This window comes from Atta colombica, unplaced genomic scaffold (assembly GCF_001594045.1).
Source record: "Atta colombica isolate Treedump-2 unplaced genomic scaffold, Acol1.0 scaffold12, whole genome shotgun sequence".
Taxonomy (NCBI): Eukaryota; Metazoa; Arthropoda; class Insecta; order Hymenoptera; family Formicidae; genus Atta; species Atta colombica.
Genome location: NW_017259206.1, coordinates 7,418,314 through 7,445,948, shown reverse-complemented (window position 1 = coordinate 7,445,948; position 27,635 = coordinate 7,418,314). Strand labels below are relative to the sequence as shown.

The 27,635-nt window shown below is 39.0% G+C and overlaps 1 protein-coding gene across 2 annotated transcripts in view; it reads right to left on the bottom strand.

Annotated features, from left to right (window-relative positions):
* The window catches only part of LOC108694283, a 9,530-nt gene extending 6,616 nt beyond the window's left edge, over window positions 1-2,914 (bottom strand). For both annotated transcript variants that reach the window (XM_018203671.1, XM_018203672.1), the window contains exons 1-2: window positions 2,827-2,914; window positions 2,402-2,671 (exon numbers count right to left, since the gene is read on the bottom strand). In XM_018203671.1, coding sequence (XP_018059160.1) covers window positions 2,402-2,671; window positions 2,827-2,914 — 358 coding nt within the window. The remainder of the gene's footprint in view (window positions 1-2,401; window positions 2,672-2,826) is intronic.
* Between the last annotated feature and the right edge of the window lie 24,721 nt (window positions 2,915-27,635).

Here is a 27,635-nt window from a genome sequence, read left to right as displayed (position 1 = left end):
CAATGGAAGCATATTTTAAATAATTGTAGCTGGATTCTATTCTTTCTTTTCAAGAATTGAATAGAATCCTTTATATGTTTTACGAGCCGGGATAGAGCATAAGGACAAATAAAGTGTCTTTCTTTTGCAAGGAAAACTGAAGAAAGGTAAAATTCTGCAGTTTGTAAGCTGATTTGTAACGATCACTGGAACAAAGCCCATTCTTTTTCGAAATTTCGTTCATTCTGTTCATCGGCCGAAGTAGGTAGCGAGCGGTTTTATGACGGCTAAGTGCGACACGGAACAACTCACCAAGAAAATCGCTCTACTCGTTAAATAGACAACACGCAATTTCTTGAAGAGAAATTTTCCTCCAAAAATTCCTGGATTATATGGAAGAGCGTATGTTGAAATATTGAATAAAACCAGATATTACCAATATTTGAAGTATTGAAGAATTTCACAAAAAATATTAAATCATATGCAACTGTGGAAGTTTATAGAAAAATGTTATAGGGAGAAATGTATTCTAATAGATTAATTAAAATATTGTAAATAAGTTACAAAGATTATTTGCATACAATGACGTCGATTTGGAAAAAAATATTGGGGGGGGGGGGGAGAGAGGACAAGGCGAAAACATTTCAAATAATGACCATTTTTTTAATAATCTTGATATTATCGAGAGAGGGAGATAGAAATGTATTGAAGTATGTAGATCTTTTACATGGAAAACAAATTGTACAAACAGAATATTCAATGCACAAAGTCAAAAAAAAAAGCTTTCTTTTCGACAGTAGACGACGCATTAGTTCGCCACAGAGCAATTTTACAAGCGTATCGCCTAACTAACGTTGTCTCGCAATTTTAATTATTTGTAGTTGTTAAAAAATATTTTGTTAAAGAACAAAAGATAAAAATTATTGGAAGGGGTCACTTTATCAATAATTTTATTGGGGAGGAAGTGAAAAGTGCTCTGTCCTCTTAAGTCAATGCCTATGTCTGCGTATATGTGTGTACGGCAGAATAGTTTTTTTTCAAAAGAAATAACGGAAGACCTATTTCCTTAAGATATTATTAAACATTCAGTACAATTAAATTTTATATGGATGCATATGTCAATATAAAAACTAATCATATGTTTTGCAGAAACAGCAGTTTTTTAAAATCCTTTTATTAGAGTGCTATTTTATTTGTGCATTTTTGTCGTGCAATAAAAACGCACAAATGAAATAACACCCTTAATGTTCCAACGTAATAAAATGCTTTCATAAATAATGAACTGCGGCATATATCTAAAGATATTAAACAGACTTAAGTTAATATTAGAACCTTCTTCAAAATTCTAAGGATTTTCAAAGCTTGCGGACGTCAGGTAGTTTCGTGACAACCTTTCTGTTTAAATGCGTTCAGCGTAGTTTTCACAAATACTAGCACATATTGTAAAGCAGCCGATTCAATGACCTAGCCGATGAAGAAAATCTGAAAAGTAAAGGCTATTTTGCGCGAATATACGAGGGAAAAACGGACAAAGAACTGACTACCTGACCACCTGTGAGAAGTTTCTTATACATTTTCTTTTAAAAGAAAAAATTGCTTAAAGTACCAACATTTAACTTCAACTTGGCGCTATAATGTTAGTAATGATAACTATAATAATTGTAATAATATAATTGTGTGTCTTATATAGTAAAATTAATTTTAATATTATTTTCTAAAAAAATGATCCTTAGTTACTTTTCGGTATATATCAATAATATAGCATGTAAATATTACATTATATTTTTTCTATTATGAAAATGTTAATAGAAAATTTTTAATTAGCGTAAGTAATTTGATTCATTCTATTTTAAAATATATTATAAATAACATAATAATATTTTTTGCATTAAATGCATCCGATTTAAATGTATCTTTATTTGTAAAGATACATGACATTTATTGTTTTCCTAAGCAAATCAAATTGTTTTTAAATTTTCTAACTAGCCGCACTTAACAATTTAAATTGTTTTGTTTATCTGGGCGACTTTTTTTCCGTTCGACGAAATACCGTCAGTTAACATTTGCTTTGTGAAAGCCACTATGCCGATACTGTCAAACCTATTCGCTTTGAGTTTAAAACTCGGATTATCGTATTTCACGGTCTATTCTTCATATTATTTTGCAGCGCACACAAATACCATAACGGTCTTTCCCATCGTAAAAATTTCAATCTTGTGTAAATTATCTTTTTCATTTGTCATTTTTCTTTCTCCGTTTACTATGCTTTCATCCGCCGCTTCCTGGGTAACCGGATCATCACACATTAACGAATATTATTATAACAATAGCAGTGCATTTATTATTCCACAGAATATTCAAGAATCGAAAGAATGTTGTAAGTGTTAAATGTTTAACCGTTAACTGATGCATCAGTTCTCACCGGATCTTATCTGCAATTTTGTCATATAGTACATATTGGCGGCTCTTTGGGGCTGCGCTGCCGGATTCGTGGCGGCCGTTTCGTTCTGCAGCTGGCAGAGGGTGTCCTGCATCGGCGCCAAGGGATTCACAACGAATGAGAACGCGGCTGCCTGACATTCTGCCTCTTCTCTGCACCATCCTTGGCACTCGTACAACGACAGATTCCTCACGCTGTAATAGGTAGTGCCGCGGTAATCGTAGTCGGTAAGCTTCTCAAACGCCGTCCTAGCTGAAACGTGGAAGCAATTTTGCCTCTACAGAAGCATCCTCAATACATCCTTTCATTACATGAGCAATCGAAAAGTTCTTATAGAATTCTATTCAACACAAATTTCCATCAGAACGTAATGACGAAAGCCTCGACTAATTTTAGAAAAAACTTACCCAACGCACCGTCGCCGCTCGCCAACAGTGCCATGAATATCAGGCTCGCGGCCGTGGCTGTTACCGTTCCGATCGCAAACGAGCCCATCTGCAATGAGAATGAGGAAACCAGTTACAGAAGCTGTAATTAGAATTAGCCTGACCGAGTATTGTTCTTCGAATTGGCATGGAGCTAATTCCTACACGGAAAAAATAATTTTGCTAAAAGATTTAAAAATTTTGCTGAATATAGATCTGAAAACCACTTTGTTGGACTATCAAAATAATTATACCGGAAATTTAAAAATGATGAGCAACGCTACAAAAAGTGTTTATTCTAGCAATCAGTTCAAATTTCGATAATAAAATTATTTTAACCATCCAACAAAATTATTTTTAGATCTGTATCCAGCTAATCCAGCAACAAACTATAGATTTTCAATTTTTTTTCAACAAATTCAAAATTATTCTTTCCGTGTTCAGCATTCCTACAAGGAATAATTGTTGCGCGACGTACCGACAAATAATTAAAAAATTACATAATACACACTAGTGTATGCAGAAATACGTGTAGCATTACTTTTCCAATGAAGCAATATCTGAATATAAATTCAAACGATTGTGCGCGCGGAAATTCCACTTCCAGTAATCAGATACACGTTAATCCAGTATAATTCTCGATCAGAGTCGATTCTAATGAAAGGGTAAAGTTAATCATCCCGGTTACACGCTTCATCAGCGCAGGAGAATCTGCTGAGCGATATGGTCGTTTGTTGAACGAGAATTTAGTACTCATGAAAAGTTCGAGAAGATGATTACGCCGAGATACAATTGAAAAAAAAAAATCACGTCGTTTGCTATTCCGTCGAGTGTATTCTTGTAATCTGCTTGCTAGTTGCAAGTCTGCAAGTGCTACAACTTCTCGCACACCATGCGGGACTACGTTTTGCTCGCGTTTTCACGAGACTGCTTCCTAGTTTCTTCCCGTTGTCGTTTTTCTTTTGTTCTTTCCTGCATCTTCTTACTGCAGTTACGCGGGAGACGCCCTTCTCACCGTTCTCATCGATGTTGTAGGTCTCGAGTCTCGACAGGACGAGTTCGATCCTCTAGCTCGTGAGATCGGCTTTTCACGCTCTCTCTTTCTCGAATAATTTATCTCGCAGTAATAACAGCGCCGCACAAGAAATAATTTGACCGCCATGCGTGAGCATCGAAAATAGAACGTGCGTATTTCCTTCACAATCAATCTTTTCCTAGCCTGTGGCGGACATGTCACGTTAATGCTGGTAATTTCTGAAACCCGGCCATTTTCGTTATCGTCCTTAATTTCTTTATTCAAAGGATGTTAGTTTCTTAAGAAACGAGAGTCTAATGTCTGCAAAACCACAAAATGTTCTACATATCAATACTTTCCATTTGTCTACCATATTTAATATGCTTCTACAAGTGATAATAAAATTATATGAATCTCCCCTATCTTTTCAACGCTGAATACATTCCGCGGATGCTCCAAGAATTTGAACAATGCCATTATTACATAAATCTGTGTGCAACTGCAGTTCACCCGATTTCCCAACGAGTCAACTTTGCTGACCAACTTTCTTTCCGTTCGTGCACGTCTGATTTGCCAGCCTACATTACGATAACAAGAATACAGATATGATCATCATACCCGAACAACTCGAGATTAGCCACGTAGTTTCGTGGAGTTCGAGGTCACCAAGTATAATAGAGCTCCATTGGAGATCGCCAGAGGGAAGGAGAGCCACATCGTGGCCTGCACTGAGGCCAAAGGTTCATCCTCCCCTCTCCATCATGCGGCCCCATGGTCTCTCCTCGCAATCCCGCACCCACGAGATGCACGTCGTGGCAAAGTCGCGCGCTAACAATGAGGAATGCGCTTAGGCGCGCTCGGTAGGCAGGTTGATGCACTGTTACGAAGATTAATGCGACTGCCGAGGTGAAAGAAATGCGTGCGCGCGCGCGGAAGAAGCATGGATTTCTTCTTCATCTTATGCGGGGTCACGAGTTACCTGAGAAACTCGGATTTCCGGGATTTCACAGAACGTGCCTTTTCATCTGCGAATAAGACGAAGGGTCTAGATGAAACTTATAGATTTATTAAACTTAGCATCGATTAGTTACATTCCAACAAACAGATGCCAGCAAACTGATGCCATCTATCGTCATTTTGATATAAAAAAAAAGACGTTAAATGATATCCAAATGACAACAAATAACGTCAATTTGTTTGCTGCGGAATGTTTCACTGGAATTCTCAAGTTCTCTAAAATCTTCTCAAAAAATTCTCAATTCTCTAAAACGAAATTCACGTTTCTATCGAAATCGAACAACTCAGGCATAGGATAAATGAGCTCTTCGTTATCTACAGTCACGATATATTCTCGTGTTCCAATTCACGTCGATTTATATCAAGCGGTGATCAAGATATGCAATATGGTAGCATGAACGACCTTAACAATCTCACGGTAGACGTCGTGTCTCCCGACCGTTGTAGGCGCGGGAAAAAATTATTCCGCGTACACAAGATGCCCCTGACCTTTACATCACAACCAGTCCCGTCTGGCGCGAGACCTGGTCGACAGGTTCGCAGGCTGGTGATGTTCCGCAGGCGCCCAAGGCACGTTCGCCATGCGAGATCGACACTTCCGGTAATCGTCGATGAGTTCGTGCGAACCGCACGCCTACTGTACTTGACTCGTGTTTCTTATTGAAACGCGTTTCCCCCGATAGCGAAGAATTTGATTACTTTCCGCTAGGATTCTGCCGATAAAAGTCATTATAATATGCGGATACATGATTATGTACCAATTATAGGAGATTGTTAGCATACTCCAGCGATTAGCAAAGGGAGGAAATGAGACTTTTATGGGTTGATGATTTGCAGTTATGCTTGCTCCTGATGTCGTAAAATAGCACATTTACAGATTAAACAAAAAGTCGAATAGAAAAAAAAAATCACTCTCGGAAAGGTTCTCAACATGCATGATATTTAAACGCTTGACAAATAATTAAGGTAATTTTATATTAATGATTATTATAGTTAAATGCATGTCCGTAGCGTTTATCTGAATCCAGAAATCCTCGTTAAACCGTTAATTATTAAATCACGATCGCCATCTTTGGATAATGCAGCGTCGTGGAGGTCTCGTACTACATAATTATGACAGGCTTTCGAGAGTCCATGAAGATTCAATTACGGCGTCACGACGTTAAGCTGTCTTTTCGTAAAACGAATCGGGCGTTTATGGGGTCATTTACGATTTTTGCAAATTCGTTCCATGTACATTAGACAGATACATTACTGTGACGAACTACAGGGAAATACACTCTAAACTATTCTACTATTTTACATAACTTTATTTTACTGCTCCTTTCAGAACAATAGTAAAAAAATTTACATAGTATATAGTTCCGTTTTTCTCATAATTATCTTAGGAAACGTCATAGATGATTTGCAACGTAAGATAAACTGCCTAGACGTACTAATCATTGTTTTATGCATTGATAATAAGATATATCTGAATGCATCCTTCGGCTACTGAAACATGTAGATTTATGACCCTTACAACGTCAATGCCATTCGCTTTACCAGGAAATTTCTCATATATTAAAGACACGGCAACTTGTTCTCCATATTATTTCCTATATTCATAGAAGATCGCAACAAAGAAGATCTCATCGGCTGTTAAATATCCATGTTTCAGTATTCCGCAGAATAGCTTCTTATGAGCGTGTACGAAACTTGATAATAATTGGTTAATAAAAAACATTGTGAATGAAGTATAATTATCTCGATTAAAGCATCAACCGAATGTGAATTGACGTCCCGTCAACATTTGCCAATTCCGACTTACGTGGTTACCTAGGTGGAACTGATTAGACGGAGGAGAAAATTGTTTACTCGCTGTTGCATCCCCGGCGTCGACGAAAGGGAAAGGGGAAAAGTTTTAAGAAAAAGTAAGATTGTTATTTCTGCTAAGAGCACATACATCGTGCACGTTACGCTCACGATGCTATGCCGTCGCTCGTCTTATATCTTGCTCTTTCTCTCCCGAATGATGCTGCGATAGGGCGAGAGCCAACGTTCTGACTTTCCGAGGAGAGGAATCACTCCTTCTCGTCTAGGGTCGTTTCACACCCTCACAGCGCGAAGCGCTTCCCGTCACGATACTACATCCGCTTTCGTGATGAATCCAACTGCTCACGACTAAAATTTACATGAAAGCGAAAGGCAGACTTTCGTGTGAGCGCATGGTTCACGTGAAGCTTAAACAGCAATATACAAGGCAACAATAATGTGATATACGACATTTGTGAATAATTAGATAATTCATCAGTAAATATATAAATGTCTAAATAAATAAATTATATATATTTTTAAATTATCTCGTAAGACATGTTATTCTAATTTAAAATGAGAAAAAAGTATGGAAGAGTAGAATAAAAAATAAAATCAATTGAAAGAAAACATAATTTTTTATGAATTGATTCTTATCGTCACATATATCTTTACAATTTCCGAGTAACTGAATATTTTCGCGCAGTACCGGGTTACCGCGATGAACCCGATGAACCATGTATTATCTCCACGACGTAGACCAGTAGCACCAGTGTGGATTCATAAATAATGAGTTCGCAGGAACGCGAGAATACGAGGAAGGAAGCAAGAGAATGGTAGAAAAGAAGAAGCGAAATGAAAACCGGCATAGAAAGACGGATTCATAAACAATGAAGACACATAAAATAGCGCTTAAACTTCTCGCTGGGAGCAACTGAGATCTTTAGAAAAATTTTCGCGGAACTCGATTTCTTTTTCAATATTTCATCCATCGAATGAACCGTGAAATTGACACGGAATTCGCTTCTTTCTTCCGTGAGAAAGAGCCAATAAATTTACACCTCAATATAGTGGTATAAGAAATATTTCAAACAAATTCTTTATAATTAATCGTTGATTTTAAGTAGAAAAAAATGTGTGTATGTTACTATGATTCTAGATAGCGTGGGATTCGCCACGATGTTCCGGGAGAAGCGTGATCCCGAGGATCCATTGCCTTTCAACGATCAAGGCGAATGATAACTTGAAATCGGTCGGTCGATCAATCGATCGATCGATTCGATGGACCGCACATTGGAACGCACACCAAGCGATCTTGATAAATCCTCCAAGTAATTAGCAACTAGATATCGTCGTCGGTGTACCAGGTCGGTGTGCAGAAGACGGACGAAGACAGGCAAACCGAAGACGGAACAAGCGAAGTAAAAAAAATATGATTACGCTGCTATGCTCCCCTGTGGCGGGAGGCTTCGTCCTGGTGCAACGACCTGTGCGGCGTAGGAGCCCTTTCGCTCTTCGCGCTATCATAGCGCGGGAATAATAATCAAGGAGGCGAGAGAGAAGGCCGACCTTTCGAGTTCTCATCTCCATCCATCCGGGATATTATCCAAGGTAGACGCTATAAATATACTATTCCGGCGCGGCAAGACTTGTCCCACAACGGCGAATATTAAAATGATGTATCGTCGTTGTAACGAATTCTATAAATCAGTCGGTTGAAATAACGCTTACCGAGGACGTTTCTTCTTGTTCTTTTATAAATTGCGTGAAAAATTGAGAGACACGGTCGTGTTTTGCGTCAAGTTCACGCGCAATAACGAAACATATGCTAAATAAGAGAAGAATGTTATCTTGCGAAGGCGGTTGGCTCTTGAAGGTATGAAGAGATCATCCTACTGATACTAAAGAGGATAAAGGCAAACTTTTAAAGTTGTTATTCTGTTAGAAGTCACATTATCATGGAAAATTCTGACATTTAACGATGGGAAGAAACATTCAAGTGAAGACCGAAGATAGACGCGTACAGAAATCTACTGCTTTAAGGTTTCATATCAGCGAAGCGGTAATCAACGAAGTTCATAAACGGCCTTTCAACTCGCATCTTCATCTTCGTCTTCATTTTCCGTGGAGATTATTCGAGGTTTTATCATAGGCAAAACGGACGATTGGCGAAGCCTCTCGAAGGTACTGGAGAAACGTTAACGAGATAAACTGCGTTTCAAAGAATCTCGTATATTCTTGCACACACTAACAAGCGGGTCTTTAACGAAAGTTTTCCGATTTTCTCACAATTTACTAAGTAAAGATACTTCCCGACGTAGACACAATTATGAAGCGCAATCGCACAGATTTCTTAAAAAGAAGACTTCAACATCGAAGTCTGATTTCACTTCAGAACTCCATTCGTTCTTCATAGAATGGAATGAGAAAAGGGAGAAGATATGTTGACCTTCGAGTCAAACCACCCGTAGCCTTCGAATCGACACTTCTTGCGCCTCCATCGACATTTTACATTAGGAACATTTCATGATTGACGATCTATCTTGCGCATTATTCAAACGAGATTGCTCCGTCCTTCGTGACGAGTAGATCGATAGCATGGCATACTGATGCATTAACAATGGTAATATCACGTTTAAATAAGATGAATTAATTACCAAAGAAGACACAAGAAAGGCGACGGTCAGGAAGGATATCCACGTTTATCTTAGATTGAGAGTTTCGCACAGCTGAAGAAGTTACCGAGCAGACAACTTCATCATCTTGCATCGGACACGGCCCCGGATTTCTTCGTCCTCGACGAAATTAACCTCGTGGCGAGTTACGGTCCGATGGAAAGAGAGAACGGAGTACAGAATATGGAATGTGTGTCTTGCGTTTAAAAGTGGCGGTTTACACGTAAACCTGAATAAGTAAACGTCGACTCGTGTAAGACAGTGATACGTGGATAGCATCTGCGGCGAGGTAATGGAGAGACACGAAAGAGAGAGATTATTTTTCTGCGGTTATGAATCGGAATGCGCGTGTAAATCATTCCTGTCCTGAAAGTGGACAACAATTACTAAACGCTTATAGACCACTAAGAAAATGCAAGCTGGGCTTTACAAAAAGATATCTCGATGCGTATACACCAAACTAGCAATGGGATAAACAATTAATAACTTAAGACTTAAAAAGTAGAAATAGAATATTAAAAGAATAATTATACATACATGGTACAATCAAGGTATAATATAAAAATCAAGGTATAATATAAAAAATATTATATTGAAATAAAGGTAATATAAGATCATGAAACGATAACTGTAAATTAATAATAAAGTTATTCTTTTCTCATGATCGTTTGAGGTAATAAAGGGAACATTCTGCACGAAGGCTCGATAAACGTTCGAATCATTAAACATCTTGTCAGCATCAGGTCGAGATGAAATATTAAATTTACGGCAAACTCTTCAATGTATTTACTGGAAATACAATCGAGCGAATGGATTTCAGGAAGTACCTATCAATTCATCAGTTTGATGTTAGCTTGGCGGATATGCATGAATTATCTGGTGGGTCTCGATAACAGTGCTTAGCTCGAGGAAAGAGGAAAATAAGGTAGAAAAGAGAAGGGAAAGAAGCAGAAGAAAACTAGCGGGGATAGGAAAAAGAGAACAAGGAGTCCTTCCTTCCGCAATGAGGCCGCACTTATCTTCTCTGTAAAACAAAGTGGCCCGCGGCTATTCCTCGCTCCATTTGCACGAGATAATCTTAATATCCGTAGAGCAAGGGAAGGAAGCAGTTGTGCCGTATGATGATGGAACGATAACGCGATCTTGAATCCTTCGAAAACTAGAATTTAAGAAAAATAAAGATAATATAAGATACGTCACGAGCGTTTTCGTGAAGATTTTTGCAATTTTTCTCGTCGTCAGTATTATCAGCGCAAGAAAGTATAAACGTCAACCGTTAACGGAAAAACTTGTAACCGTGTCGAGGAAATATAATGAATCGTTCGGTTAATTAACCAGTTGTATTGCGCAGAGGGAATGTTCCGTTACATTGCTCTCCGGTTTACGAGGAAAGAATTTGTCAGGAACTTGTCTTACAAGCTACACGGAAGCGACGACCTTGAAGATATCACCATGAAAAGTAGAAGCCAATGAGGAAATTTTCACATCTAGAGACCAGACTGATAATTAAACGGCAACCGTTACCTCTATCTCAATCTTAAGGCAAAGACTCGTGTAATAGGTTACTTTACGGGAGTTTAGAGAAAAACGGCATTGATGCAGCGGTTGCTTCCTGGATAGGAAAGTCGATAGATCTAACATTGACAACTTAATAATTCTACTAATAATTTTAAAAGTTTAACTTAATAACTAACTGGACATATCAATCTGTGTTAAATATACCTTTTTATAGATTAAAGATTTTCAAAGATAAATAAGATACACTGAGTAATAGATACACTGAGAAAAAAATAGTCTAAATTTAAATAAGTTTTTATTTAAATACTGCTAACTAAACATTTACTTACAATAAATAAATATTTACTTAATAAAAAGAAGTGATTGTTAAATCAAATTAATGTTTTTTTTGTACCGAATAAATATATTTTTATTTTTAATAAATATTTAGTTGGTACTATTCAAATAAATATTTATTAAAATTTAGGACATTCTTTTCTCAGTGTAAATAAATAAATTTCACATTATTTTAACTTGCTTTTTGATGCCCTCTTTTTGAACAATTAATAGAAGAAAGTCATGTTAAAATGACAAAATTTTGTCTACTAAGAGTAATCTGATAATTTGCTGTTGATTGGTCTGCATACTTACGTTATTTTAATTGCCCAACTCTGCATGAAAATGGAGACAAGCGTTCGAAACATGAGCAAGTTTACATTTTTAAGATTATTAATAATTAACCGCAATGACGATCGCGTTATTACGTATTAATGAAGCAAAGTGCAAAACCTAAGGATAGTGTTGAAGGATACTGAAGGAACGAAACACGTCCTCGCGTTTACAGTTAAGTTGTTGTCGTAGCAGATCGTTTAATTCTACGGCGTTTCTCTGTGATGTGCTTGCCATGAAAAGTCGCAAGAAGTTTATCCTGAAGAAAGAAAGAGAATAATGCAGAGATACAGAACCAAGGTAATATCGCGTCGACCAGTACCGTTGCTGACGTATGCTAGCGATCTAACGTAACTTACGGACGTGAATCGCATCTTAAAATCACTTTGGGATCACTAATGAGAATAGCAGTGCAGTATCATATACTTTTAAGAAAAACTCTTGAAGAAAATACGACATTTTGAAATATTTCATTCTTTATTTGTACGTAAGAATGTATTGTTCGAAAATTTAATTTTTGAAACGATGAAAAGAAAGAAATTTTCCAGCGATTAAAAAAATTTAATGAACTTCTAACCTACTTAGCGAATTCGCAATTATGTCGTATAAATTTAATTAAGCTGGAAACACCAGTTTGCAAACAACCAATACAACTGCAAACGCATGCTACCATGCAAGAGTGCAGTAGCCGATCCTGCCATCGTCGAAGACATTACGTAGTCGTGTTCATGCAAGATCTCAAGTAGCTACGAGGACATTTTGTCCCATCGTCGGGCGCCGTTGCAGCCGACGTGTTTCGCAATTTTTGCGTTCAGCATCCTAAGCTAATCTCCTCTTCGCTGTACTGTCTTTTCTCTCTCTTTCTCTCTTTATCTTCTCATCATACTCATCCGGCTCCTCCGGTTGGTCGATGCAAATGGAACGACCGGGAATAGGAGCTCAGCAGAGCAAAACCAGCGAGGCAGGACGGCGAGACAAAACGATCTCCAGGAGAGACCCGCTGTACCGCTCAAGGACACGATCCACCTCGAAAGCAGGCTCCGTGACAAGCGATAGAAGAAACGGTAGGAGGAAAAGAAGAAGAAAAAGAAGAAGAAGAAGAAGAACTATGACTAGGAGGGGCCGAGGAGAGAAATATTTGCGGATCCTGATGCGCGTCCATGGTTACACAAAACCGCTTGTTCGCAGAATTTTTTCGATTAACCACGGTGGATGTTGCCACCGGAGAAGCTGCCGCATTTAGCGATCCTAGAACAGAATGCGACCCAGCAACTACTGGGAATGAGCAAAGAGAGAAGAACAAGGAGGAGGAGGAGAATTCGTTTCTCTATCGTCTCTTGAGATCGCGGTGTAGATGCGATAAATTAATGCTCTTGGGGGCGGTTTCGCCGACGGCAACACTTAGGATAATTTCCATCCCGTGTCCCTCTAGTCAGCATCGCCGGCTCAAGTGCGCTCCCGGTGAAACGTGGTTTCGCGATTTCGAAATGCTTTTATGCTCGAGCATATTGTAGAAGGTTAAGCATAATGAACATCTACGCGAGCCTTCTTCATACCGGAGAATCGGTAGTCCCATTTAATTCGCGTTAATCGTCTCGCAAAGAGACGATTCTTCTGGCCGCCGTATGCCGCAGCTACTAATCTACGTTCCTATTCGCCGAGGAAATTTCTTCCCTTTTTCGAAATTAATACTCTCGACCGGATCTCTTTTTTTCTATTAACTTACGGCACGCTGGACGGCACGGTGGTAATGTCAGTCGACAACTCGTATCAAGTGCGACAGATGAGTCTCATGCTCCTTCTAGGATGCATCGCTTTCTTGAACGCAAACGACCGGCCTGGGGTTCAACGAACTAGTCGATAAATTGCGCGTCTACGATTCTCCCCACTTCGCAGACGCTAGTCTCTCATACTCGGTAATTACGGATTCGCCAGACGACTAATGGCTATTTAGAACGGACCAGGCGTGATTTAGCGTCCCGCTCGAGTACCTTGCCCTACCCGCGGCGCGGCGCATCGTACTTTTCGTAGCTCGCGCCTATCGTGATTTGCATTACAGGAAAACGCGCGTAAAACAGGCTTCAAGTTAATAGGCTCAGGCCTAGAGAAGGAAAAGCGATCAGGTTCAATTGGCATGATCCTATCTGGTTAGACATTTTTTTATCACACCGCACTCTCTGGCGACCATGTACCAAGTAATAAATTATCCGAGAATTACACGATGAATCTAATTATGAATGGTGCAATTGCGATTGCGATTTACGCTGGACTGTTCTGACCGGACGTTCGGTCCGCATATACGTAATTTGCATGTTAATGGAACGAATAATAATCACACATGCTCGAAGCAAGAGCACCGATACCATGGTGTCTTGCTCGCATTGCAGGAGCGCCTACGTAGCTCGCAATTACGGGTTTGATTTGAAAAAGCAACGACTTAAGAAATGTCGAACCGCACGTATAATTTGTTAATTTCAATAGAGGATATTTATAACTATAAGCGTCTCTCACAGATGATTCGCGGTCTTTTAAAATGCGGGTCGACGTTGTCGCAGTGGGTGGAGAGACTTTCACTATCCTTACTCAAGTTCGAGGTAATCTTCATTATCTTGCTTATGTAATGCAATAGCCGCGAGAACAATGGCATTCGTCTCAATGGTGTCTCATCAGTATGCGAATCATCCGTCAGAGTTGTCACGTAAGAATTCAGGAGGTTTGAGGTTCCGCACATGGACCTCACGAACGAGATCCCGACCTTCGACGATCAAGTTCCGACGCAGGATTCGTTCCCAGGAAGGGAAACGAACCATCAGAATAAGAAAAGAAATAGCAGCGGGTGTAATCGGGACGTACGATTATGCGAACCGCCCGCGGTGAGCGAAACGAACCGTCGTATGCTACTCAGTCGCAGCACATAATGAGAAATGATCCCGAGCAAATGAGTTACTCGGTTGACGAACGAGTGCGCGTGAGGCCGAGTTATCGGATCAGAGTGACGCATGCTCGTAACGAAATCAAGTGTTCGCAACCATCGAGGTGCGAATGCAGATGTGATGGGCAGCGAATGTCGTTCCGGGAAGATGAGTAGCGGCACGAAGAATCTACAGCGCGTGTACGCTCGAGATGTACGAGCGTGAACGACCTTGGGTACTGAGCTGAGCTGTTCACCGATGGCTCACCTGTGACCGGTTTTGGCTGATTCGCCACTACTGGTAGCGGGTGAAAGTGACAGCCACGTTTTTACGAGCATCCCACGAAGTAGGGGATCCGCGATTACTCGTAGGATAATTGGACGTGTGAGCCTTTTTGCGCTCATCCTCTATTTTAATTCGAATGCGTGAGTTAAGGATAGTATAGTTAAGGATAGTATAGCATTACAAAACGCATATATGTATCGAGTACAATAAAACTATACATTGCGGGGTATAATGCATTTTCTGAATAACACCTCGTTAAAGTAAGACACATTTCCAGCCTTTTAGCGGGGTGAAACTTGTTTAGTTAAAAAAAAAAAAATTGTTATAATCACATGCCGTGTTTTATTCCGCGTCTTCCATCTATCGCTGATGTATCAAAACAACCATGATATGAATCAACGAACCAGTAATCAACGCAATTCAATTCATGGTAAAAAGCACGGCGGGCGTCTTACATGGATGTAACGTAAAGATAATGATGTAAAATGAACTCGGGGAGAGAGTTAAGGATTACACGGTCGATCAACACATCGAGGAAACTCTACGCAAGCGAGTCAGTTATATCAGCCAGAGGCGCTGAATAATACATTGTAGGTTCGAATCAATTTGCCAACTTATGGGCTGGCATTCATTTCTTGTTTGATTGATTTTGATCTTGAATTTTACTGCGCGGCAATACCATCTCACGAACGGAATTGAATTGACTTAAGTGTATCTGCGATACCTTGAATCAACGACGGAATTACAAACGAATCGATGAGAAATCAGTGCATAAGCAAAGCTGGAAAAGTCCTTTCTGTATAGACGGTTTTCCGTATAGACGGAAGAAAGAAAAAGAAAGAGGATATTGCGCCTTCTTGAGACTATTCGCTTTGCCGCCGGCACAACCGGTATCCTCCAGAATTACATTCATCGCCCCCGCCACGTCGCCATTGCGCCGGATACACCGGCTGCATCAACAAGAGCTGTATACTGTGTAATCAGTCCGTAGGCGCGCTTTCCGATTCGCTGCAGCTAATAGCCTCTAGCGTGACGGCGTTGTTAGAAATATCGTCAGGAAATAGAGATAGAAAGATAAGATATATATATTTATATATTATACAAGACTGAATATGTATTTAAAATATTTTTATTTGAAAAATAATATTTGTAAGATAATTGTATTTTGTATTTTATAAGAGCATATAAGAATATAATACAAAATATTGTATTGCAAATACAATACTATTTTAATTTAATTTTAAATAAAAATAGTTAGTTTTAAATAAAAATATTCCAAACGTGCCTAGCCCTGATATATGTAGAGATAATAATAATTTTGTTCAACTATTGAAGTAATTAGAACGCTAAAGCACAATAAATAAAGCAAAAAGTTTTTAACAATCAGCTTGAACATCCTATATATGTAATTACTTTGATAATCTAAGAAAATTATTTTTAGATCTGCATTTATAACTAATTTTTTAAATACTTCAGCAAAACTGTTATTTCTGTAAGATTAAACTTGATTAATGAAACTTCTCTTTCTCTCTCTTTTTATTTTTTCGCGGTTTTTATAAGTACGAGCAAAAATAAAAAAAAAACAAGAAAAAGAATGAATTTTTGGTTATTAAAAGCTACTTACGTTATGATTTGCAGATGCTGATGAATTATTCCATCATCTGTTTCGAGACAGAAGATTTACAATATTAGTTAATAATTAAAGAAGGTAATCTAGAGAAAGACGCACAGATATTCATTCCCGAGCGATCTTCGTAACAATTACTTCAATGAGTTCTTGTCATGTTTTTTTTTTCCTTCGACTAGTGATGTATCAAAGTTTCTTTGATTTCGAATTACTATATTCCTTATTATTCCAATTATCCAATTACGTAATTATTGGAATGCTATTCTAATTATCTTAATGGGCAATTCCCTTGTCAGAGCTAATAACCACCTGCAGTAGATTAAAGCAGGCGAGATCCCTGTACTTTCGTGAGAACGGCGCCTGCTACCTATCTCTTGCTCATAACAACTATGCCGGATGCTCTTACGGTATGTATATCTCACACACAGTATATAAACGTTACACCATCAGAAGGCAACGTATATCGCGAAAAAAGGCGGATTAAAAGCAATTTAGGGCCATATATTTCCCAAGACGGATATGGATGGACGCAGCGCGGTGTATGCTTGCAATAGCATGCAATCAATCCGCGAGATGACTGCGTGCTTCTTGCCAGTCTCGCACGACTAACGACATACCTAAGTAGCGCTTTCTTAGGTAGCGGTTCATGGGCGTGAACCGCATTTCATCGAGAGCGATGCTTCTATTTTTCTGCCATATTGCAACTCGATAATTGGCTTAAAGTCACTTGCGTTCTCTATGAATAATTACTTGTGAATAATCGCCAGTCGCACGTGAATGCCTTCGGACATCTCATGCAAAGGTGATCTGCTAACTGCTGTTTCTTAAGAGACTAAATGAAGACTGCACAGGAGATATAAATTATTGGCCCTTATTTATGGGCCTCGAAACAAAAAGATCGTGAGGCGTCCCGGATGAGAACGTAACGGTACGCAAAAGGCACCGAAACGGCAGACTTAAGCGGCTATCTCTTATGACAACCGGGTGTTCACCGAACAATTAATCAACGACTTTCAGTGCGGTCGTGTGATTGTAAGTTTTCGAACGTCAGATTTTGCCTCAACTCACGAAGCGAAGGTACCGTTACTATGCAAGAGACGGCTGCGAAAAGGAGGAGGAAAAACGGTAGACGTGTTCTCGAGCGCACCTCTTTCTCCTTCGGATCGTTTTTTTTTCTTTATTTAATTTACCTCCTGCTTCTCTTTTTCCTCCTCCTCTTTCCCTTTTTTCCTCCTCCTACGCTTTGTTCGCCCACTCAGTGGTTACGGAGAATGGTTCATCGTGACAAGATTTCTCGCAGTCGCAACTTTCTGCGGCTTTCAACGCCAAAAAAAATCCGATTCCGAAACTATTGCCCAGATAGGGGCTTCGTGACTGCGATTTGCGGCGCGAAATGTCCCTTTTTTCACCCCGTAATGAATCGTCAGATTATGCTGAATCGCATTCCAAGATGAAACGTATCGAGATGCATTACAACGGTTATTAAATCGCCGCGACGCTCGTTTTTTTGCGAAAATTAATAAATGACGTATAGTGCCGTTGATGAAGTATTTTGTCACACAAAACATACAGCAGATTGACTCAGAAAATAACACTCACGTGTACGTGTATAAAAAATTATTTTCTTTAAGGTATTAATATTTAATATCATAAAGATTGATAATTTTAATGTTTGGCAAAAAGGCTTAAAAGGAATAAATAAAATTGCTCTAATCTTATTTCATAGGCAAACACCGTGAAATTTGTTAAGCTAAAAAAATCTGTTCATGTGCCAATCTGAAAAGCAATATGATGAAACCTGTCAAAAGTGTCGACAATTATCTCTCATCGATCTTGGTGCACATCATCTGGATGCAAAATAACCTAGCAATTAATGAATCATTCTGCGATGAGAATTCCGGTCCGCCTGACGTGCCGTCACGCGCAAGTATATCGTGATTCGCGAAGGTAGCTATTACGTCGCTATGCTTATTTAATCGCAGACGTGCTTGGTGGCTAAGAGCAGACGTTGATACGGGACGATCGGCTAGGATCGGTCTGCCTCTCATTTCTCTTGATCAATCCTTCTCGAGAGGTTCGCGTGAACGTATGCGCTAATTGTAATTTTTGTATAGGATCTCATATTGTTGAAGATTAAAATAACAAACTTGTATCGCAATAAATATAAAGATAATTCTAATATAAAAATAATAAATCCCTTTTCATATTATAAAAATTCTTTCTATGCTCAATTTATTAATAAGAAAAAATGAGAACACGTTTGAGAGTACATGCTCGGATTTAACGGGATTAGATAATTTTTTTTTTAAACTACACAGCTTACATATAGCATTTACGGTGCACTGCGCTATCGGCGCTTTTATGGTCAACGCTTGTTATGGAATTCATGCGTGAACTCGATAACATGCGATGGTAGAATGTAACTATTGAGGAAGTTCTTGTCGGTTCAAATTACCATTATCTTAAAAATAATTGAAGGGTGTATAATAGATACAATCGATACAAACTCCAAGAATTGAGAAATTATAAACTACAGAAAAATTGTAATATTTTGATTCTATTTTTTTATAAATCTTTATAATTTTTCGTAGGTCATATAAAAATTAAGATATATTTTTAATTTTAACTCATTATTTCCGATTATTTTTAATTTCGTTAAATCTTCAATTGGTAAATAGGTATCTATATATTGTGTTACTAACTGCTTTGAATACTTGAAATATTAACTTATGACTTTAAACACTTAATTAACCGAAGATATTTAGACAATATATAATAATATTTAAACTTTACGCAGCAGCCAACAGTTGCCATGCATTTATTATGACTCATTTACTTATCATTTACAAGTTTTAATACTGGAGAATTTAATAACGAAAAAATTCGTACTGTTAAAACACGTGTCTACGGGCGACAGCTAGGTAGAAATAATTTACCGACAAAACGCACGCGAAAAATATTTTCGAAACACGCGGCACGCAACAGTCTATGTTCTACAAATTCAATCGTCCTTAAATTATACCCTTCGATGTCGGGGGTCCATCGTTCTTCGTGGCTAATGAAAATAAGAATTATAAGTAATAAGGGAGAGAAGATAAAGAGGCTGAAGCCGACGGACGGACGATACAAGCAAGAAGCGAAGAAAAAGAAATTGAAAAATGCCTAAACCTTCGGGAGGCCCACGGCGAGGAAGAGTTCTGAATGTGCCGTCCAATAAAACAATATAAATCACACAAGAAAATCTCGCAAATTTTTAAAGATAAATTCTATAGGATATCTATATAACACATGTACGAACATAATCTCCGCGGAATTTTTAGCGATGCGGACAATTAAAAAAATACGCGCTCATTGAATTCATTATTGCCGACGCGGAGTCGCCGAAGAAACAATGGATTCTAAGAGCGCGATTCTCATTACCGGTTATTAATGTTGTCGGGGCGTCGTCGTCGTTAAAGTCGCGTTAAACTTAGCACCGATTGTTCGCTTTCCACAGTTACGACTTACAGTTACCTACATATACTTACATTGAGGAATCCAGATCACCGATTCTCACCTGGCCCGCCTGCTGCGTTAAATCGTCAATCTTAGTATAAAACTCATCGCGGAAATGACAGTAACGGTTCTCACGCATAAACGTAAATTACGAAAGACTCCCGGCATTGACTGCGATATAAATATTAAACAATCTACATTTTCTCTATCTACATTGACAGCGTGCTTATTAATTTATTTATATAAATATTGATATATTTAATTGATTATTTTACATTATTATACGGGATTATTTTACGCAAACAATCGGTTTGATGAACTTTGAGGAGCCTCAAAATTTCTTTTTATAGAGATATTAAAACTAAGACATGCCAATTTTCACGGAGAAGACTAGTCGTATTATTATTATTTTATTATTATTTTTTTTTTATAAAATAGACGTAACATAAATTGCCGACTTGGCATTTGTTAAATAACACTAAGTAATGGATACATTTAAATTATAAATAATCATAATAATAATAATAATAATCAATGCCCATTAATTAATTAATTTAATAGGAGTTGAAGTATAGTACTTGGCATGGTCTTTCACTCGATGTACGATTTTAGTCGCCGCTCACGCGTAACATAAGATCACGCATGTTTCGCTCGTATCTATCTCTCGTCAGCAATTTCGAGTTAGATTATCATGTATCAGCAAGAAAAACCTGGGAGATGCCGCACCCATATTATTTATATTTCTACGTTCCACCGCCTTGGAATTCAGACCAGGAAGCTTTCGTAAAACGTCCAGGAAGTCGGCAACGCCTCGAGTGAATCGCCGTTAAAGCGGACTTGGCTAAACCTAGTCGTCTACTCGATGCTGTAAAACGACAGGGTGTTTTCCAACAACGTGACCGTTGAACGTCATCAACCGGTCGTATCAATAAATTCGAGCATTATCGTTCGACCGCTTCGCTTAATGATATCCTCCTTTAATTTTCCCGTTCACTGGACAACCCGCGATTTGAATTAATTGCTTAATGATGCCGTTCGTGCACTATGTAAATATCTGTGATCTAACTCGACCGAATACATAAATAAGTAGGCAGTAGATAAGTAGTATATATCGTAGACATCATTCTTTTCAATCGTAATCCTTCTGAAACCGTAACTGGCCTAGATGATGATTACTGGATTAAGAATAATAAATTGATCCACATTTCAGGTATTATCTATGAGATTTATCTGCACAATTTATTTATTACCAATAACTGTTACGTTAAATATGTATATTGCGCATTTAGATAAATTTGCTGATCAATTCAATATCAAGTGATAATAATAATAATGTCTTTCTCCGATTAACATTCTTTTGCGGATTTTGCAGAGTTCCGTTTCACCGGGAAGTCTAATACAATACGTAGCGGCGCGTAACGATCCTCCTAAAGGAGTATGAAGAACAAGGTCGTTGGTATACTGAAGGCAGTTGGTGAGATCGTCATGTGGAAACAGGAAGTACGTGAGATACGTTTTGCATGGCCATGCAAAACGTATCTCACGAACGATAATCACAGTCGCCGAAACTGCCGTTTCGAGAATTCATGCCAGATCAAGGAAACGATAAAAGCTCGACGAGCTATTCCTGTATTCGTTATGATGCGCCGCAATCCATCATTAACCGGACCTTCGCTCGGTTTAGGGGCGATAAAATCCATGCGCGAATATCGGGAAGACAAATTATGGCGGTCTTACGTTCTATTTAATGTATTTTGTAGATTGTTTTATAGGTTTCACGGAAATTCGATGTCATCTAGTTTATGGCTATCTCTCTCTCTCTCTCTCTTTCTCATTCGTCACGGGTTTCGACATCTCGCAATCTCGCGCGTCGCACTAAATTGGCGTCCAGCTGTGATGATATCATTCAGAATAAGGACTACTAGCTCGCGTGCGGGACTACCAGAGATGGTCCCTCATCCTGTCCCTCCGACAGCTGGAATAATGAGACTCGCGAACGTTACCATTAAAATCGTGACAAACGGTTTCTGCTTCTTCGATGAAGGACTAAAATAGGCGCCCGCGTATCGATGATGATGCTAATTGGAGTGGATTGAAATAAGCGGTTTTTATCTCCAGGGAAATCCCCGTCCAGGAAGCACTTTGCGGACATAAACTGACTTAAAAAAAAAAAAAAAACGTCAATTTGACTAAATTACTCGCGAATGTTCATTTTTACGTGCCAACGTTCAATGTGTCTGCGCGCACAATTTTTTATCAACGGGATGAGCAATTGAAAGTGATGACTGAATGCAACCAGTATCATAAAGCACGAATCTGTGCGGATTCGTATTTGTCAGCAGTTCATCACAACATGTCTGAGAGATGCGAAATCACATTGACTCTCAGAAATGAACAAAGATTACGATTGTGACTATAACGGTGTACGTGGAGATTTAATATCTCCGAGTTTTAATTCAACTGATACACAATTATTATCTATTAAGAATAAATACGGAATTAACAGTTATTATTGTGTAATAAACGCTTATATATTTTATTTTAATCGGAGCTGAAACGCGTCTCGGACGCTCATTAAATATCAACGTCCCGTTAAAGATGGCGATAATGGCTGTTTATAATATATTCATTATCTAGTGTCTACATTTGATATCTATCTTAGTTCGAGTGAAATACAACTTTCGGTAAAGAGACCGAACGAAACAACGTGCCAAAGTAGCATCTTCGATTCGTCTGGAAAGTAAAGCGCGAATCGGCGAGCCATGGACCTCCAACGGTGACGACTGACTGGAGAGTGTAACGGTCTTCGAATGTAACAGCGAGAATCGAAGACGAGCGGTTACCGTTGCGCGATCCACAAACTCGGGGGCCTGGCAGATATCTCCATGCACCACGTCGCGGCGAAGTCATGTGCCGCTGTTTGCTTTCCATCGCCCGTTCTCGTTCCTTTGTCTGTCCGCCTTCGTTACGCGCATCGTGACCGCACACGAACGACCGATGATCTGAATATACACTCGTACGACTGCTCATCACGAGAAGTACAGTAAAGCTCCATTCGTCGGAATAATATAAGCACGCCGGGTCAAATAACAGAATTTCTATTATAAGAGACCGCGTGTAATTTGAGATTGAATGCTCGTTATTAATTGGGTTAAATGATTTGCGTAATTATACAGTGGAAATAAGATACATTTTTAATAGAGAGCTTCCATAAAATACAAAATCTTGATAATCCATATATCCACTACCACATGGTCCGTGCTAAGATGTAACAACCGTTTCGCGAGTTATAACCTGCATTGCACATAAAACATACCGTGACACGTTTGCATACAACTCGGCATTCCTCCTCTCCTTCTTCGAATGTATAGCTCTTTCATTATGCCGAACCGCGCGATGTCTGGATATTACAACGGGCGGTACACGCGTACAGGTCGTAAGTTATGAGATAGAGGAGCGTAAACCAAGTCTCGCAAAGACCGCCCCCGAATGGATTCGGGAATATTCTCTCTGTTCATCTCGGTGGACGAGGATACCGTTGGCTGTGCCACAAATTCCGGTAAAGGGTTTCTCAGATCCTCCACAGTACAACGTATTATCTCGCATGGCATCTCCCCAACTCGATAACGCTACTTAACACGAATCCTAAAGCTGTTAACTCGTACAACGTGTCGAAAATGAATGGAGGCGTTCACTCGAAAAGATGCGGCTTTTACATTCTTCTGGCTACGCAAGCTCGTCTCGAAACTCAAAGAGAAAGTTTAGCTCGAATTACCGTTTAGCTCGCGCCGCAATTTGACTACGGTTAGGCGTAAATTATGCTGTTATTTAAGACATTTCTTCCGTTATTCTCGTCTCTATTATCTAACTTAAACGATCATACGAATAATCTATTAATACCGCTACGATGATCAGCGCAGATATCAAGTAGTGCAAAGCGTTCATCTCGCAAGAGGCCTCATGCAAATCGACGTTTTAAATTAAACTACTTGTAATTGAAGTTAAAAAATAAAACGACGACGAGTTTATTTCGATAAAATTATAGATGTGACGCGAATGTTCGATGAGGCCGAAGCAATTTTCTAATCGGAATTCGCAGGCATGTTGAAAGATTCATTTTTTATACAGATAAGAGATATCAGATGCAAGAAATCATCAGCGTTTAAGGTGTTCTATATAATTATTTTGATGATTCAATAAATTATTTTATGATTCAATAAATTTAAGTAAATAATATGAAAGGAGCTACAAACCACGCTGGATATTAATGACTTTTTTTTTATAAACAATCAAAATTAAATACAAACAAAATTAAAACAAACGTGTCGACCCCTAAACCGGATACTCTATGTTAGAATAATTTAAATTAATATTGACACAAAAAAATGTGTTCTAATGAAAGAAAAAAAGTTCGGAATATACTGCGTTATTTATGCCCGCGTATATTAAAATTCAATAGAAAAAATGGTTTGAATAATTTAAGTAAATAATATGAAAGAGGCTACGAAACCACGCTAGATGTATGTGCTAATGATTTTCTTATAAAGCTAGATTAAACACAAAAAAATTAAAACAAATATGTCGACCCCTAACATGGGTCATTCTCAATGTTCGAATAATTTAAATTAATACTGATAAAGATAAAAAATGTGTTCTATGAAAGAAAAAAGTTCGGAATATTATAAAGAAAATTATATTAAAAACGACCTGGTTTAGGGATCGACACGTTTTAATTTTGTTTGTTTTTTTTTAATCTTGATTGTATAAAAAAGTCATTAGCATATAACATTCAGCATAGTTCCCCTTTCAAATTATTTATTTAATTTAAATTATTTGAACCGTTTTTTCTATTGAATTTTCAACAGAATTATTTTCAAGATCGTATCTAGTTAAATTTTTAGATACTTCAGCGAAACCGTTCTTTCCGTATAGATTCGATAAACTCAAATGACTAGGTCAGTCTCGCGGAAATATATTCAGGATACGTATGCAAAAGTAAGTATTACAGTTCACTTGCGAATTCTTTTGGAACACTGATTACCCAGATGATTGTGATTTTGCAAAATTGCTTGAATATCGGCGATCAGAATGATAGTTCAAGAGGCTGAACCGATATTTGCGGTTGCGAGACATGATTTCAGCATTCGAACATGAATCATCTTTGTCACCGATCGAGTCTCGACTATTAAGCTATTCACAACGCCCAGCTGTTCTCATCTTCCGCATTCATTATTCTCGCCGAGATCGCGAGAGAAGAATGCCGAGTACGTCACGCGCGTCTGGCATCTCGAGATATCAATAAGACGCAGTGAAATTCCTCTACCTGGGTCACGATGGATGAGCTAAATCGTGACAATGGCGACGAGCAACGAGCAGTTCTACCGAGCAAACGACTCGCGTGATTGGAGATGGAAAAAATTCTGTGGTCTCGAGGACCGCTAAGCACAAGGCGGATGAACATATGTGTGTGTGTGTGTGCGTGCGTGTGTGTGTGTGTGTGTGTGGGGGGGGGGCAATCATTCTAGAAACTCCTCGAGAAATTGCCATCTAACAAGGTCAAAGACATGTAATATACAAATAACGCCTCGCGCAGTATATAATATCACCAGCAAGGCGGATCATTCCACTTTTCCGATGCTATCAAATCGATCGCGTATCGAGTATCCTTATCACATCAACTTATAATCAGTTCATATAATGTGATTAGCGCATGTTTACATTTGCCGGAATTGATTACCTTCGATAAGCGTTAAACATTGACTTATCGTGAATCATTTTAGATATCAGGATTCGTAATGAGCCAAGACTCGCTGATAATTTATACTATTTATAATTCCCGGATATCACGTTAAATGTCCTCCATTTATTTTCTGTCTGTAACATGTCTATATTTTAAAAAATGTGAGCGTCAATCTGTTTCACCGATGTCTCCTTTATTTGTAGCCCTGAAAAATCAATCGACCTAAACAAACTATTTGGAACGACAAATTCCTTTCGCGCTGTCACATGTCATTCGTTCTGTGTGTTTCACGCGTCTCGATAATGTATCTCTGCGGCGTCGATGACCCCCTTTCACGCTGTGTCTCGTTCCCCCGTACCGTTAATCGATCAATTTGCAAAGCGCACGTTTCGATCGGCGCCTCATGCCGTGTAGCCGTGTAGCCGTGTAGCCGGGCACGTTGCCGGCTTTCCAGATTGCACGACCTGATCCCGCGCGGCGCAGCGCAGTGTACGCGAACGCAGAGCCCACTGATTATTACGTGTCCGCCTAATAGCCCCAAGCGAGCGAGGGTTCGATATTGATGACCCACTAGCACGGTTTATTATCCGCTACGAAGCGCAGCGGCGATTAGTTCCTTTAGTGAGTCGACCAAATGACGTTTCCACCGGCAGCTGCCATATGCATCTTTCGCGCGCGCATGTGTGTATGTATGTGTATGTGTATGTCTGTATAAGCGTGCATCTGTGAGATTGATGTTTACTTGTGTGAAATAAGCATTTTACAGACTGGTGGAGCGATAGAGCACCGTAACACCGGAGATATGGACAATGGACACGAAGAGTTTTAAGAGTTACGCGTGAAGTAATTCGTTTCAGGGATAATAATATGAATAACAAAAAAATAATCGAACGAAATTTAATTAGACAAATTAGCATAGTAGGAAAGCATTTAGGGCAATTGGGAGGTCTCGCGAATGTATCCTGATGACAATTTGCGAGACGTAGGTTTAAAATTCTCGTGCGTATTCGTTTCAATACCAACATCGAATTATACCTACACTTTGCGCGCGCACGTCAGTGCGATGTAGCACGCGAAACAACCGAGTGCATAATGTTGTGTAATTTTTAGTTACGCGAGAGCAATTAGTATTAGTTAAGCGAAAAGCGCAATCGGCGAAGCGAACGCCAGAGATAAGACGAAATTATTACGGTTCGAGTTAACTCTATACTCTATGAGATACACGTAAGTGCGCAATGTGTTGCATTGCTTTACGTTGCGTCGAGGGATTGCCAGGAAGTGACTCTGAAACGTGCTAAGCGCTTTAATATAACGAGCGTCGGACTGTCGCCGTTTTCTACTCAGGTTCATTTGCCCTTTACACATTGCCTTACACGCGTTCGCGCGTACGGGAGCCTTGACCCAACACTCGGCATGCCTCGAATGGAGCGCGCATGTTGGTTCACGATCCGGGATTATACGTCGCGTCGCATTATTGTGAGCGAATAAGAATTCACTTGCGAATTCATTTGCAAGCATAACCGTTATGCCATTCTTTAGAAAAAGCCAGCCTGGACCTCGCCATGCATCATTCCGGACAGGTGACATATTTGCCTCCGACGTAGGAGAATACGAACGTGCATTTAAGCCGATTAAGATTAACGGTGTTAAGATTAGCGATTGTCTCTAAGATTGAAGTTTTATGTAAGATAAAAGTGTAGACGGAAAAAAATACAAATGGCACATCCATTCATTTTCATATGCTGATGTAGATCGCGGTAAAGTTATAATCTGCAATTCTAATAATGCTGATCACGCGAAAAATCGAGGTCTCCTGTACGTGTCAGTAATGCATACGAGATTATCGCAATGAGTTGAATTCAGTTATCAATTCATATACTTCTGCTGAAATTATTCATCCGGAAACGTATGACGATCATTCCCGATATGTTATTATTCGCGATACGTTTTGCTATTGCGAAGAGTTAATTTCAAGCTACGTTCAGTTTACGTGATACTTCCTACAGAGATGGACGAGCACCTGCATAGAAACGAGTAGTCAACCGAGATACAACCTGTTCGAGCATCC